The following is a 16285-nucleotide window of genomic DNA, read 5'->3' as shown; positions in this document are numbered from 1 at the left end:
TTAACAGGATAACACACTGGGCTTCAGTCCCTGTGCAATGTATTGTACCCTGCAATGCACCAAGCTAATATTTAGAGGTAAAGCTCCAAATCTACCCTCTGCACTGGCATATAATAGAGTATTCGAAGTAAATGGGTTTTATAAAATGTTTGATGGCTGGAAATTGCTAGTCTAGAAGGGTACACAAGATTAAATGTTAAGTCACTCAAACTGTGCAAGTTTACCTCAAAGACATTTTCACAATGCCTTTGGAGAAGTCTTTCAACTTGTTCTCACTGAATAACCAATCCTGTCCTAAGGTACAGTGTAATGATGCTCACACATCGCTCCACTGCCTCTGCAAAGCCACTTGAGCCAATTTTGTACAACACTTGTGTGGCGGCAGCGTCAGGCGGCCCTTCAGCGACACTCCAGCGCTGGGCTCACGGCTGGAGGCTTTCTGTCACTGAAACCTGGCAAGTGCTTCAGATATTTCCCAAGTGCAGAAACCAGTTGAGCTCAGCCCCGTGGTCTCCAGCCAAGTGGGAGCAGAAGGTTAAGGGGCCTTTAATTAAAGCCAAGAGATCTTCGTCTTTGCTTAGAGGGTGAGAAAATGGCAGCTGCTCTGACAGGACTTGGGGACCAAGGAGCACTGGGCACCTGGTGCATTGGGAGGGAACGCTTCGCAGGTTTGGGGCTTCATGTTTTGTAGGGAATTAAGAGCAGGTGCTGAGCCCCTTCCCTGCCGCCTTCCCTCAAGGGGTGGCCCAGGCACAATGGCCCAACAGCCCGCAGGGACCCATCTCCCCATGGGGGAACGGCCCGCAGTGGCCATGAGGGGCCTTGGGCCAGGGCAGACCAAGGCAAGGAGCTCTGAGGGGGTGAGGCAGGGCCAGGGCTGATCCTGAACGCCCATGGTTTGCCCTCGTTTAACCTCGAACAGGATCGTGCAGTAGCGTGTGGGGCCTTAGGGCTGCAGGACAACCAAGGCCGGCAGCGGAAGGGTGGTGAGGCCAGGCTGAGAGCGCAGTGCGGACAAGTTCCCGAGGAGGGTGAAGAAGGCCAAGGCTACACTCGGTGTGTGTAAAGGGGAACCCGCTGACCCCTGCCTGTTCTTCTGAAGAAGGTGAAGAAGGTCAAAGCTACGTTCGGTGTGCGTGAAGGGGAACGGGACAAGGACAGAACCCACAGGACCCTGCCCTGTGTCCTGAGGAGGGTGAAGAAGGCCAAGCCTACGCTCAGTGTGGCGAAAGTAAAAGGGAAAAGGACAGAACCCGCAGGGCCCTGCCTGTTCTCCTCAGGAGGGTGAAGAAGGCCAAGGCTGCGCTCAGTGTGTGTGAAAAGGAACGGACAAGGACAGAACCGCAGGGCCCTGCTGCCCTGGCCGGGCGGGTAGCGCTGCCAGGGCCAGGCCAGGCTGTGCTGTCCCCGAGCATGGCCCTGAGCCTGCAGGAGGGCATCTGCGTGTTCTATGACTTGGAGCTGGCACAGATCCATATTTTGCAAGAAGAAGGGCAAGAAAAGAGTGCAGAGAGCAAGGTGACAGAGAAACCACCAGACGCAATCCTGATGGAGGTAAAAGTTCTGGATAAGGTGAAATTAGAGATATGGTGTTCCATGTTAGCTTCAACTCGCACACTGAATTGGTTCTGACTGAGGCACTAGTATTATTTATTCAGATTTGTTGGGCTTAAGTATCCAGACCCCTGTACGTCTTTTTATAATTTCATCTCATTTTTAAAAGGACAAACAAGAAGTTTAGACTTTCTAGATTCAGAGAATATTCTGAGTTGAAAGAGACCCAGATTATCAAAATTATATTGAGATGATATTTAACGGTTGAAATTTCAACAAATTTTGAATTTAGTTCACCAGTTTAGTACTATTTGGTTTGATAGCCCCCATCTCTGAAGTGGCACTACAGAATTTCCATTTTTCTCCTTAATTCAATTAGTTCAATCCTGCAGTTGTTGTCAAAGCTGGGTATGCAATACAACCCCATTTGAAATGAACTTTATTCAAAAGGGCATGCAAACATTACTGTTTGTTCTGTGCTAGATATTATATTGGCTTTACAATAAAATACTATTTTTTCTTATAAAATTCATGCATCACTAGATAATTTCTGAGGTAGGTAATATTGCCATATTTTAATCTGGGTAATGCAAGAAGTATCACAACCTGATTAGTTGATATTTGGCAAAGAAGGCATTCCAATTAGCCTGCAGAAATCCTATATTTGTTAAAAACCAGAGCATACTTCTCATTTTCTTTTAAAAGGTAAACAAACTGAAATGAAATTTTAAATCTTTTCTTCAAAAAATAAATATATGAGTTTCTGTATTCTCAGTGCTGCAATCTTAAAATGATGGTCTGAAATTTTATATAAGATTTTGAAGAGGAAGGGCACAATTTTAGTAATTATTCTTACTTAATTGTAACTAACCAGTTAGGCTGCTGTATGCTAAATGCAAAGTTTTTGTTGCAGTTTTGTCTATCACATGTAAGACTGAAAATCAGAATGAATTGGAGGTTTGCATTTTGTTGACTGCTCAGTTGATTTGCCACTAGCGACTGCCTTTAATTGAGAAAGTTGTAAAACACATTCTTTTTTGAAATAGATTGACAGAGATAATGATGCCATTGCATTTGAAAATAACATCCAGCAACTGAGCCCATCTGAAGAGGGGGAAGGAAAGGAAGTTTTTTCCACTGTTGGGGAAACAAAGAGTCAGAGCTGCAAAGGGGGTGATGATTTGCCAGACTTATTCAATGAAAGTAAAGAGCAGGAATATCCAACTGCAGGAATATCAGAACAAACAGTTGTAAGGAATCTCAAGAATCTAAAATTTGAGGCTTGTGCTGCCCATCAAGAAAAAGGTAAAAAAGTTAATAATCTTTGTAGCTCATTTTTAGATAGGGCATGTTAAGTAAGGTTTTGAATGGAGGTTGAAGTTTTACATTAAATACTCACAGTAGTAATTGTTAAGTCTAGATTAGGTTAAGTCTTAACATTCTGTGGATATCTGGAAGAAAAAATAATACCTTCAACCCTAAGTGCCTGAAGATCTTGTTCAGGCTGATGTCATCTGCCTTGAGTTTAGGAGAGACATTTTGGATGGCATTTAGAAATTAATGGTCTTTTGAACTGTGTGTGGTATTTGAAACCTCCAGGGAGATTTCAAAGTTAATATTGTATAAGTGCCTTTGAATAAACCTAGTAATTTATTTAGTGCCTTGATTCGCTCATTCAACTTCAAATTGTGCTTGTTTGAGGGTTTATGGTTGAGCTTAGAGTGGTTCCACGTTGCCAGCAGAGGTTGGTGGGCAATTATCAACCAATACCTGTCAGTAAAGCCTTTCCCAGAATCTAAATAAGAGTAACAGAAAATGGCTGATTTATGATGTTAGGAACCTAAAAGTATTTTACAGAAGTTAAGAACTGACTCAGAAGAGAACAGATAAGCATCTGTTTCCCTAGAAACTGTGTGTGTACTGTAAAAATTGGATGACATCAATGATGTTGAGTCTGTAAATGCATGTTGTATCTGGAAGTTAAGGTATCTTGGCTGAGGTTCTCTGTGGATGCTATACAAATTGTTAACGTCCTCTGTTTCAGTTACAGCCTTTATAGGAAGCACATTTGAGCAGTTTTAACAAAGCTAACAATGTTTCTTTGTGTGGGCATGAATCCACAATGAATAAATGACAATAAAGTGGTTTTGTTTGCTGTTACTGAAGTGAAGTGTTATCTGCACATCTCTGTGTGGTATAAAGCATTGTATAAAATGCATTTTGGTCTCAGCATGAAAATCATTACAGAGAGCACACTTGGGAGCTGAGACAACTGTTCTGGAAAGACTCTTAAAATGTGACGTATTTGCCATTTCACAGTTTCAAATCTTCTTCATAACTGAAAGTGTTGCACATTTAATCTTAACTTGTTACTCTCAAAAGAAATTCATTACTCCATGACTTCTCCAATGAACTGATTTTTTCCTCTCAAATTCAACCGGTAATTTTAAAGAGGCTTTCACATCATGATTTTTTAATATGCACTTTACAGATTCAGGAGCATCAGAAAGCTGGGAATAGCTTAACCTTCCATTTCCAAATCTTTTCATAACCTTTCTTAGTGCTAATTACACAGTTGTTGTCAAGAAGTTTGTTGCACAGGTTGTAAGTCTTAATGATGGTATTGAGAGAGGGATTCTCATGTTGTCTTGGGGGTGACAGCAAGGGTAGGAGTTGGGTTTCCTGGGATTAGATTCTAAACTGTATCACTAACAAATAACTCAATTTTGGGGGCAAATCATTTAAGTCTTAATGAATCCATTGATGTAGAAGTTTGAAGCAGTTTTACCCAGACTAGAGGGACTCTTTAGAAATTGGTTTTTTGAAAAAGTGAAGCCATTATTTTGTGGCATGTACAGTGTAAATGCGTCTTTGTTCCAACAGGAGAAAAACAGTGTTTCAACTGTTTTTTCTGCACATTCACCTCAGTCAAGTTATCAAGTCTCAGGCGTCATTTGAAAACCCATTCAGATGAGAAACGTCACATGTGTCACCTTTGCCCAAAGGCGTTCCGTACAGCAACTCTGCTGCACAACCATGTGAACACACACACAGGTACCTCATGCTTGAAAATGCTCCATGTCACATGCATTCTTCAAAACTGAATTAACAGGCAAGTGGCTTTGCCTTAGAGCTGTGTTCTGTGATCATTTTATGCTCAGAAATTCCTCTGATTTTCTCTGGCGCTCCACAATGAAAAGACATGGTCTGTAGGAAATCTCTATGTATGTATCTATTTATTTTGTTAAGAACCATTCTAACAATTCTTGTCAGCTGAACAGTGACTTCAGCTGTGCTTCAATCCTACATGCAGAATAGAATTTTCTGTGATGTTTTCATTTTGCTAAATAAACATATGGAGCAAAGTGATAAATTGTGTTTATAACAAACTTTTTGTGTGCATATATGTGGAAGAAATTCTTTCCTGGGAGGGTGGTGAGGCTCTGGCACAGGCTGCCCAGAGAGGCTGTGGCTGCCCCATCCCTGGAAGTGACAAGGACAGGTTGACCAGGGCTTGGAGCAACTGGATTAATGGAAAGTGTCCCTGCCCATGGCAGGACAAAATGGAACTTTATGGTCCTTTGCAACCCAAATCATCTTATGATTTATTGTATGTAAAAAAATCAGAATATCAGAAAACATTATATTAAAAAATGTTGATTTAAGGCAGAAAAATCCCATTGCTGGAGTGCTGAATAAAAATCTCATGGTGTGTTGTTTCAGGGAACAAACCCCATAAATGCAGTGAGTGTGACACAGCCTTTGTGACCCGAGGGGAGCTTTCACGACACAGGAGGTACAAACACACTCTGGAGAGGCCTTTCAAGTGCACAATATGTGAATACTCCAGTGTAGAAGTAAGTACAGTCTTATGAGTCTTTTGGGAGGATTTCAATGTACATACAATTTTTTATCCAGATTTTTAACCATGAGAAAGCCAAGCTCCACTGATGGCCTCAGACACACTGATGGATTGTGTTTATCTGTTATGTTACTGCAAGGTGGCTGATGGCTGCAGCTTGTGGTGCCATGCATTTCATTTCATTTCATATTTCATATTTAATTTAATTTAATTTCTATTCATTTCATTAAAATCCACATCTTTTCATCCCGTCATCCTGAAAAGAAGGAACAAATAACCTGAATTCCTGGAACCCTTACTTTGTCCATTTAGTATTTGCAAATATGTTGCTCCAAATTAATATTCAAACAACTATTTAGGGCTTTTTTTAGCTAGTTGCATTTTAAGAGCTTTTTGTCTCTTGTTATGCTAAAATTGCTGCTTGACAATGTGTTTGTGTGATTTTGGTCCTACTAAAGCTTTCTTGGTCTATATACTCTACATTCCATGTACTGTAGGACAATACCAGCTAATATCTAAAAAGTTCATGTATTGTGTTTATATACTTGATGATGTTTGGGGTTTTTTCCCAGGACTAGAATGTTCTTCATCAAGAACAAAATACCTTAGAGTTTGCTTAGGGTACACTTGGAAATTGCAACTGATTTGGGTGCACAGGCTTTCAGAAATGCACCTGTGATTGAATAACTGTCACAATTTAGTGGATGTTCAATATCTGAATTTGTGCTGTGTCCAGATCTAAAGCTGTAAGCAATCCTGAATTTTATTCCATGCACCTTATCTTAATAATTAGATTTTTCATAGCTTACATCTTTAAAAACCCTGACAGCTGGTATTAAATTACCCTCTTATTTCCCTTGTTTCAATAAAGAGCTACTCAGCACTCACTGCTGTTACAGAACTCTCATCCCTGTAAGCTTTACCTGAATGAAGAAAGCGAAAGGAGCTCTCCAGTACTGCCATGCACATTATTTGACTTTTGTGTAGCAAAGGTTGACAGTCATATTTAATTTTATTTAAGTGAATAGTGGTGTAGATTTGAAGGAATCTAGCTGTGAATTCATTCATTGTGTTCATAAATGGATGAACTGAACATTTGATAACTCCTAATCACATACCTAAAATATTTATGTAGAACATATCAGAAAAGCAGCATAAAAAAGTAGGATTGAATTAAACTTTGTAACTAAGGGGTTCATTGGGATTTGAAGGTGAAGAGACTCTGGATAATGAGTTTGGTCTTTCATTTATTTTCCTGAGTGTTTGCAAAGAATTTTATGTTTGGCAAATCCAAGTAGCTTGACAGTAATAGGTAACTTCTCTTTAAAAATTTATCTTTTTTGTTCTTATTATAAAATTTAATGTTTTGCTAATGTGAGCACTAAATATGGAAGTAAGATAATATGGGGAAAGAGTACAGAAGTGTCCAAAAACCAAACCAGGCTGATTGTGCAGGGAAAACACGGATGGGAGAGTGCTAATTCTGGGATTAATGCAATGTTTTAAATTGCAGTAGGTATAGTACATAAAATTGCTTATATTTTAATTAAATATGTCTCTAATGTAGATGTTACTTTAGAAAATCTCTCTCATTTTTGTCTGAGGCCAGCAAGATGAGACGCCACGTTCGCTCGCACACGGGAGAGCGGCCCTACCCCTGTCACCTGTGCAGCTATGCAAGCAAAGATGCCTACAAACTGAAAAGGCACATGTTAACTCACACTGGTAGGATTCTGGGGTAGGGAGCAAGTCCAGGGCCTCTGCTCCTCAGTATTCATAGGGTTAGAGCAATCTCCTTTCAGCCTCAGAATTAGCCCTTTTTTTATTTGTGATTTGGAGTAAAAACATGTTCTCCTTCAGTGTTCTGGATTTGGCAGTTGGAAGCCCAGTTTTGCTGTTTCTCCTAAACTTCTTTTATATTAGAAAAATATTTCATTTTCTGTGGGTGAAATTGTCACTTTTATTTGTCAATTAGTTCATTCTACATGGAGAGGTATCTATGAGAGATTTTTAAATATCTGTTCAGAACATGGATATTGTTGTGACCCCAGATTCCCAGTAACTGATTTGGTCAACAAAGAATTAAATTGCTTTAATATTGAAAGCAGTGTGTTCTTGTCATAGTTTTGTAACATGCAAGTCACCTCAGGGGCAGTGGGTGTCAATCCTATACTTCAGGGTTGAACTTGGCTCAGTTATGATGAGTAATTTGTGCTCTGATTAATGTTTTACGTTGAATCAGAGTGTGACAGTGTGGTTTGAATCAAATTTTCCAAATATCTCCACTTGTCATGCATTGGTTCATACCTTGAGACAGTTTGGTGCAATTAAATGGAATTAATTATATCGAAGTGAACCACAAGAGTCCAACTGGAAGAGTTCAAGAGTGTTACCCAATACTGGCAGGGACTTCTTCCACAGAACCAGTCTGGGGCTGGTTCAAAGCTGTGCCAGGTGCCAGTGTTTATGTAATTTTTAATGACAGTCACACCTGATGTGGCTTTTGAGGGAAGAAAAGCAAGAAAATAATTTCCTTATTTCCCTTCCCACCATTATCAATGGCTGCTGGTGTGTAACTCTTATAATGACTTACTTCTGTTGACTTTCTCTCCTTGCATATTTGAAGATAATTCTGCATTTTTGTACATGAAGTATTCAAGGAAGAACAGATGATAATTAAAATAATTCCTGATTCCTAGTTTAGAATTATATGAATGGCTTTATGCTTCAGCAGTTTGACTTGTGGACTCAGGAAAGCCAAGATTTTGTGTTGCAATCATTTATGTAAACTTCTGGAGACTTGTTTGTCCTTTCGTGCACTGTCAACTAATATTAACTTTTGGTTGATCTGGAAACGTGCTGCTAGAACATGGATGTTGAATTCTGTGGGAATTTGAGTTTATATCAAATAAGTAGAGTTTCTAAGCATATGTTATTTTAATTTCTTTTTAATAGGTGAAAAACGCTATGAATGTTACGTTTGCCAAGCCAGATTCACTCAAAGTGGTACCATGAAAATCCACATGTTACAGAAGCATGGAGAAAATGTGCCAAAACACCAATGTCCCCACTGTAGTACTTTCCTTTCCAGAAAAAGTGATTTGGGTGAGTTTAAAGGAAAACACTGAAAATGAAATATAGGGATAAGTAGAGGTGAAATCTCTAATTTTCACAAAATATGTCATAGCTGACTTGATATTATCACCGAGTATTTTAAGTAAAATGTATTTGTAGTTTTACAAGTAAGTTCCTCCTGCAAGGAGATGTGGTGACATCTTGTGGTTGATGCTTTAATTTGTTTAAAATGAAAAGTAGCAAATACTTAGCTTTTTCCTTTTTTTTTTTCCATTTGCTTGTGACCTGTGGCACTGTGACCTTCTGTTTTTTCAGAAGTTGGCAGCAACAGAGCTGACCAGTAACAACAAAATTATATAGAATTTTAAGTTTCCAGAAATACATGAAAATGCTGCATTAAAACTGGATTTTTTCTAAGTATTTGATTTGTTAAACGATTTCTACTGAAATCAGTAAGATTCAGGCTTATAACTGCATGATTTATTTGGGAAGTTACAATATCTTGCTGCAGCTTTTGTTTAATCTTAAACTAATTTTCTATTTTACTCCTACTGCAGAGAGCACGGAGTTTTCCTCTACAAGATTTGCCGTACTCAGGGTTATACACAATCCAGCTCTTGCTCAAAACTCTGAAAATAAAAAGCTTGACACTAAAATGAATTGTTTTAAATAACTGTCCAGGTGTCCACCTGAGGAATCTGCATTCCTACATGGAAGAGGCAGTGAAGTGCAGGGACTGTGAGGCAGCTTTCCACGAGCGCTACGCTTTCCTCCAGCACAGGAAGACTCACAGGAATGAGAAAAGATTCAGATGTGCTCAGTGCAGCTGCACATGTAGCCAGGTATTTCAGTTCCTGGGAAGTGCTGCTTCCTCTGGTGGTGTTGGCGAGGCACAGTTGGCTTTGGGGTTGTATTTACCTTAAGAAAATAAAAACTTTTGTGAGTGCAGTCCAACTAAAATAGTGTAGTGGTGCTTATTTCCAGGGTAAATCCTTCACAAATAAACAGTGACATTGAAATGCTGGAAGGATGAGTCTGTCTTCTTGATAAATCTTTTGTACGTGGACTGCTTAGAAGTAAAAAGTAAGAGCAGTCACTTTCAGGGATGCTGTGATACAGAACAAAATTTAGTATTTGAGCCTGAAATGTGATTTTCTGCAATGATGCAGAATAAATTTGGTCTGAACTTAAAAATTTCTTTTAAAGAGTACTTTTAGGATAGCTAGGACCAGTTCAGCAAAGAAAGTAAGAAATTATTATTCACTTCAAAACCATATGCAATGAGAACATTTTCTCATTTTGGGTTAACTGTGCACACTCTAAAGTAAATGTGACCCTTTTCCCACATACAGATTTTACATGTAAAAATTTATTGCTTATCCAGGAACCAGAAAATGATAAATTTTATTTTATACACACCAAATGGCAATGTTCTTTTAAAGCAGAATTTTAATATATATTCTGGAAAATCTTCAGGAGTTTTATGGAAGTTGTTAACTAAGTCAGTCTTCCACTTAGTGTTCCAGAATTTATCTGTCAAACCATATTTGCTTTACGTGTGTTAAATTGCTTACATAGATTAATAATTGATTGATATATTTGTTCTTCATTATGCTAACAGAGTAATATGTGTAAGCATGCTGAAAATTGTGGATTGGTGAGGGCAAAAACTGCTACACCCAGAAAAGGAAGCAAAGGCAAAAATAAAATCCATGAGAACCCGAAGCGTGCTAAGCCAGAAGGTAATCAGTGACTAAGTCAGAATTTAATCATGTAAATTAGAATCAAGACTAAAAGGCTAAGGCAGTGAATCTTCCCTGCTGCCTAATTACTGTTTCACAGTGAAGCTAATAGTGGAGGAAAACTTCAGAATAGGCTTTATTGTGTGTCCTAAATTCTTGTCATGTGAGTTGGGTCACTGCACAGGTACCAGCCTGGGCTGTTCCCTGCTCCTGCAATCGAGTTCCTAAACTCCCTTTTTAGCAGTGCTTTCAGATGATTTTGTTGAAGTGAGAGACAAGAATAGAGATGCATCTTAGGCCCAGGTGTCCCTAAACCTTCACCTTTTGGTGTATCAGATTGTATCTGCGCTGAGAAAACTTGATGTGGTGAAAAGAAGAAATGTTGGAGCTACTCTGAATCTGATGAATATATATCAGCAGCTGAGTTTACATTAGCATTGACACTTCTGTTTTCACTGGTGAGGCTGTAATGGTATGGTTAGAGAGAAGTGTCTCAGCTGCAGTGTTTATGTTTTTGCAGTAATTAGATTTTGCTGCTTATTAATGTTTTCCTACATGCAAACAATTTCTTTTTGTTGTAAATACCTTCATCTGAAAGCTTGTTTTTCTAGAGCTGTGATAATGTATCCTCAGATGTTGTTCATGCAAATATTCAGTTCATTAATTGACTCACACAAAACCTAGAAATTTCTCTGCTGTTCCAGGTTTTCCCCCAAAACTGACATTTGCAAGTATTTATATATCACTGTCCACTTGCACAACTTGAAGGGGCCTGTGGGATCCTCAGTGTGGCTTTGCAGATGATGACTTGTGAAACTGGGACTGTCAATGACTTGCTGTTGCTAATAATTAAAAAAAGAAAAAGGATGCATATGATAATTAAATTTCCAGTTTAAAAATGCTTAGTTTTGCTCTGATGAGAATACCAACCTCAGTAACATGGCTTATAATGTAATATTCAACTGAAGATGTATTCATTCCCCAAGTAAAGTGCAGGATAAAAGATGTGCTGTAGTTACATACTGGCAGCATTTTCTCCACTAAATTAAATTGCATACTTGTTAAATTTATTGAGATATTTACTTGTCTTTCTGGTTAATCATCCCAACATTTAATTTATTTTTTTTTTCAAAGTTGCCCTGAAATCATTCCAAGATGACTCTACTGTGAAAAATGAACATTGTGCCAGTGAGATTGCTCCTGTTTTAGGTGGGACAGAAACAGCAACTCTGAGGGAGCACAGAACAGAAGCAACTCATTAAGTGGATCCTGGACATGATGGACAAATAATGCTCAAACAGACTGATCCTCCTTGTTCCCTTGTAACTGAGCAGTTCAAAGTGTGGAACTTCAATTAGAAAGGTGGAAAAGCTGCTGGTTGGAAGCTGCTGAAGCCCTTCTGTGCTCATGTTTCTTCTTGCTGAAGTTTCTACTGTGTAACTTAAAAATACCTTTGCAAAGTGGGAGAGTTAGAGGCAACTTTCACCTGGTTTATTACATGCATGTAATAACAGAATGGGGAAAAGCAGCTAACTTCAGAGTCTTTTTTTAAAGTATGGATGGGTTGTTTCCCCTTGCATTTGCTTGTCTCCACTTTACTCACAGAATTGCAAACTGATCTGAGGCAAATTTATCCCTCAGTATGACTGAGAGCTGCCTGAATTTCAGTGTTCATGCTTTGCTGAGGTCAGCACATGAAAGGCAATGATTTTTTAGTCCAAGGTACATTTACTAAATCTCCTTTCTGCAAACACTGTAATTTCTAATCAAATTCATGATGCAATAGAATGCATGACACAATTCTGTGGAAAAGCACCATTTTTATGCCTCATACTACTGGTAATTAGAAATTAATCTTTTGTCTGAGTTTTTCTCAGCTCAGGTAGCTGGGCAGACAGAACTGTGTGACAAAAATGGAACAGGGTGACAGAGAAGTGTGGAGGACCCCTTCATTCTGGGAATGTAAAACCTTCTGTGACCTTAAACTGACTCTCTTTGAATGCAAGTGGGATTTGTTTTCTTTATCCTTCCTTTAACCAGCCTTGCAAATGTTCCCTTCTAAGTTTGTGATCCTCCATTTAGCACCAGATCCAAACCACTCCCACGACTTTGATTTTAATTAGCTCTTCAATAAAGCCCAACTATGTTTTCTTAGTAAAGTTCATGTTTATAGTATACTTAAAAATCAGAAAAAAATTTAACTGTCAAATTTTCTAACTTTCCTTAGGTTATAAGAACTACTGGGTTTAACTCTTAAAAATTACTAGAGTCATTACAGTAAGTGCTATTAATTTTTATGATTCATTACAATGATCACAATTGCCATTTATGCACTGTTCACACAATTTTTTTTGTCATTTATAATTAATACTTAGAAGCCTGCTCATAAAATCTTAAATACTTTTTAAATATTCATCTTTAATGCTGCTATTCTTATGTTACATTTCATTATAAATAAGCACCAGCATAAATAACAGATATTAATAATATTAGGTCATGTAACAACTAAATTTAAATGAAATGCCTCATCCCAATTTCGAGATTAACATCTATGTTTGACTTCATGATGGTGTGGAATTTACCAGTGTTAAACAGTTTGGGTTGGCACGTTGGGCAGGCTGTGGTTGCTGGTCCTGCTGTGGTCAGGGACAGAATTCCTGTGCTGTGCACCCCAGGTGAGCTGCAGCCTCACAGCAATTGCCACTTTAACTTTTTTTTACTTGGAATGGCCTCCTAAAAGTGAAACTTTAAGTTTTTGCCAGTTATTTTATTGACATAACATCTTTATCCAGTACCTGGCTGTTCTAGGATAATTTCTTTAACTGAGCAGCTCTTCTGTGACCCCAAGCAGTGCCAGGAGCTTTAAGTGTCCCCAGGATCTCTGTGTCCCCAGGATCTCCGTGCTCACGGGGAACAGATAGGGGAGGATGTTGGGATGTTGGGATCTGCAGGAGATGACTGCAGTCTTACAGTAAATAATCCCATTTATAGGGACCACACCAACGGCCTCACCAAAACCTTCATCAGTCATCTCAGTCAAACACATGAACAGGAATTACCACTTTGGTGACAGAAACCTCCTTCGGTTTTGTAGCAAACCCTGAGAAGGCAGAGGGCTTGACTTCATTGAAATTCCTCATTGGTTTTGTCCCTCCATTACAGAGCTGTTACTTCAGTGTTTATAAAGTTTCATATTGATTGCTCTGTGTCTGTTTTCATGCTGGTAAAATTTCAGTAAGTTCATTTGTTCTCACCAATGACAGGACTGAAGAATACTTTTGTTCATGATAATTGCTTAAATAATATTGTTACCTTTATTCTTGTTGTGCTGTTTCCATTTGTGTTACAAATTCTAAGCAGCAGATTGCTTTGTTAAAATTAATTTTAGAAGTTGTTTAAATTCCTTGATCAATTTGCTGAATATATATTGTTCATTTGAATTGTTAATAACAAAGCTGACTCATTCTGTGCTGACATCTAAAAATCAGACTGCATAGAGTAGAATGTGAATGTAGTAATAAAAGATATTTTTATCTCTGAACTTTCAAATTATTATTTCAGTAGTTAGAAGCTATAAATGTGTCATTTTGGAAATCAAGAAAGAATGCTTTGACCTCCTCAGGACCCATTCCTAGTGGTTATAGGCTTTTTAACAGCAGTGATTGTTCTTCATGATTAAGAGTTTGCATAACTATGCAAATGCAAATATTTGCATCACTATTCTGATTTATATTTTATGAAGATAATTTCATTATATTACTTTTTTAGACCAGTAGATATGTATTAATATCTTTTAAAGCAATACATATTCTGAACGGATGCCAAATTTAAAACATTTTAATTTACTAATTGTGGAGGAGTTGTTAAATACACAGGAATTATTCATGTCTGAAACAGATAATACTGGAGTGTTCTGTAGCATTATGTAACAGCGTTCTGAGATAATTCAGTTATTTGGGAAAGAAGAGGAAGCTTGAATTCCCAGTTTCCTCTGCAAACCGAAATTGTCTATGCTTCAAATAGTTAATGTGTGAGGAAATATGGTTTTGCACAGACCCAGCAGATAAAAAGCAGAGAAAGAGTAAAACCAGGCCTTTGGAAATTTTTTTTTTTACTATTTAGGCTCTGTAATAAAACAGACTTGACACAGGCATAGCTCCAGTGCTGCTAAAATGTGACGTGGTGTTGTAGAAGCGTCAATTAGAATGAATTGCTCCTGAAATTCAGAAGAATTGACCTCAAAATTGACCACGACTCTGCCAAGGGGATGAGAAGAAGGAGCCGAGACTGGAATTTGGCTCTGGTTTTCCTGTAGGAACTCAGGGGCACTGCTGGTCCGGAGCAGTCATTCCTGGCCGCGGTCACTCCCTGTACCGGGTCCGGGAGCAGTCATTGCCGGTACCGGGTCCAGGAGCAGTCACTGCCGGTGCTGGTCCTGGTTATTCATTGTACTGATCCCGGTAATTCCCAGCTCTGGTCCCGCTCATTCCCGGTGCTGTCCCGGCCATTCCCGGTGCTGCCCGCAGGTGGCAGCGCGGAGCCGCCGCCGTGGCACCCGAGGGAAGCCGTTCCCAAGTGCTGGAATTGCTGCCTCAGTTTCCATCGCTCCCTCCATCCCTTTGGCCGTGTCCAGGCGATACACAAAGAGCTCTTTCTTTCTTAGCAGGTTCCTAAATCCTGAAGTCACAACAGAGTGTTGTCACCCCAGCCAGGAGAGAGGGTGGGGAGTGCACTGCTGCCTTCTGCTGAAGCTGGGATGGGATGGGATAATGGGATGGGATGGGATGGGATGGGATGGGATGGGATGGGATGGGATGGGATGGGATGGGATGGGATGGGATGGGGCTGCCTTGTGCCTGGAATGGGAATTTTCTCCCAGTGGGGCTGGCAGAGGCTCAGCTGGCCCCTCCAAGTTCATGGACCGTGACACCTCTTCAGCCCTGCTCGTGCCTTTGCTGTGTTTATGTTTTCCCTTTGGCTGATTGGCTCCAAGGAAGGTCAGACCAGTGGCACCGGTGCAAGGCAGGTGCAGGGAACGTGCACTAGGGTATCTTAATATATTTTCTGTTACTAATAAATCTTTTTGACATATAAAAAGTTACTGGTTTTTGGTAATTTAAGCAGCTTATCTAAGAAATCTTTACTTAAAGTGATGCTAGGGCTTTTAACAAGCAGCACATTTGTTAGGCAAATTTTGAAGTCTTTTAAGGTGAGGTGAAGTGGGCACACAGGCCATGAGGAATGACCTGGCCCTTTGATAAAGGAGGAGCTTGTCAAATCCAGGAGATTTCTTTTTTACCTTCTCCAAGTTAAGTGTTGACACAACAATGTGGAAAGGGTGCCCAGTCAGCATCACCACAAGGACTGGGAGTTCTCATGTTGTGATGTAACACTTTACCATGGGATGGTCTTTACTCACTGTCTAAGCATTATTCTTGTACAGTACACCAGGAATGGTGGATTTCCAGATGATTTCCATTTTTGTGACTGTTCCAAGAAATTTTCTTGAATTGTCATTTTAACGTTCCTGCCATCCTCTCCTTTGTATCCAAACTAGTCTCTTTTCTGTCTTTCAAATCTTTTTGCTGACTGCTGAGTCTGGATCAGGGAAACATGTCTGCTGTCTGTCTGCACATTCCTGGAGATCCTTGCCATGAGTACTTTTTTGTTACTTACACAAATTTGGCTATTTAACAATCTCACAACTGTACTGCAAAGATGACTGATGAAAAAATTAACAGATGGAAGTGTAATTGTTGTTGTGAGGAAGCCTCTCTGTCTCTCAGCCATAGCTGTGTTCTCTCCATTGTACAGATGAGAAAGATGACACACAGCACAAAATGAATCTCTGATTTAATCCCCTTGTTTTCAGGAGCAATGAAACCCACTGATGGTACAGTGTGCTCTGCTTATTACTACTTCAATCTCACTGAACCAGAAATAGAAACCTGGGGTGCTGCAGCATGTGATGATTAAGTTACATTAGCAGAAGGTGGTGAGCAAACAGGCAAGGACCTAAAGACATAAAGCTAGTGCTGTTAATCACTTCCAG

At 39.4% G+C, this 16285-nt stretch overlaps 1 protein-coding gene across 1 annotated transcript; it reads left to right on the top strand.

The window, feature by feature from the left end:
* Positions 1–1413: 1413 nt before the first annotated feature.
* CTCFL (CCCTC-binding factor like) lies at positions 1414–11768 on the top strand. The gene is made up of 9 exons (XM_033075222.1): positions 1414–1560; positions 2646–2859; positions 4438–4608; positions 5278–5411; positions 7021–7141; positions 8372–8521; positions 9173–9333; positions 10113–10233; positions 11368–11768. The coding sequence occupies exons 1-9, from the start codon at positions 1414–1416 to the stop codon at positions 11493–11495; spliced, it is 1347 nt and encodes a 448-aa protein (XP_032931113.1). The 3' UTR covers positions 11496–11768.
* The last annotated feature ends 4517 nt before the right edge of the window (positions 11769–16285 follow it).

This window comes from Catharus ustulatus, chromosome 17 (assembly GCF_009819885.2).
Source record: "Catharus ustulatus isolate bCatUst1 chromosome 17, bCatUst1.pri.v2, whole genome shotgun sequence".
Taxonomy (NCBI): Eukaryota; Metazoa; Chordata; class Aves; order Passeriformes; family Turdidae; genus Catharus; species Catharus ustulatus.
Note: the sequence above shows the minus strand (reverse complement) of the source record. Positions and strands in the feature narration are given on the sequence as shown.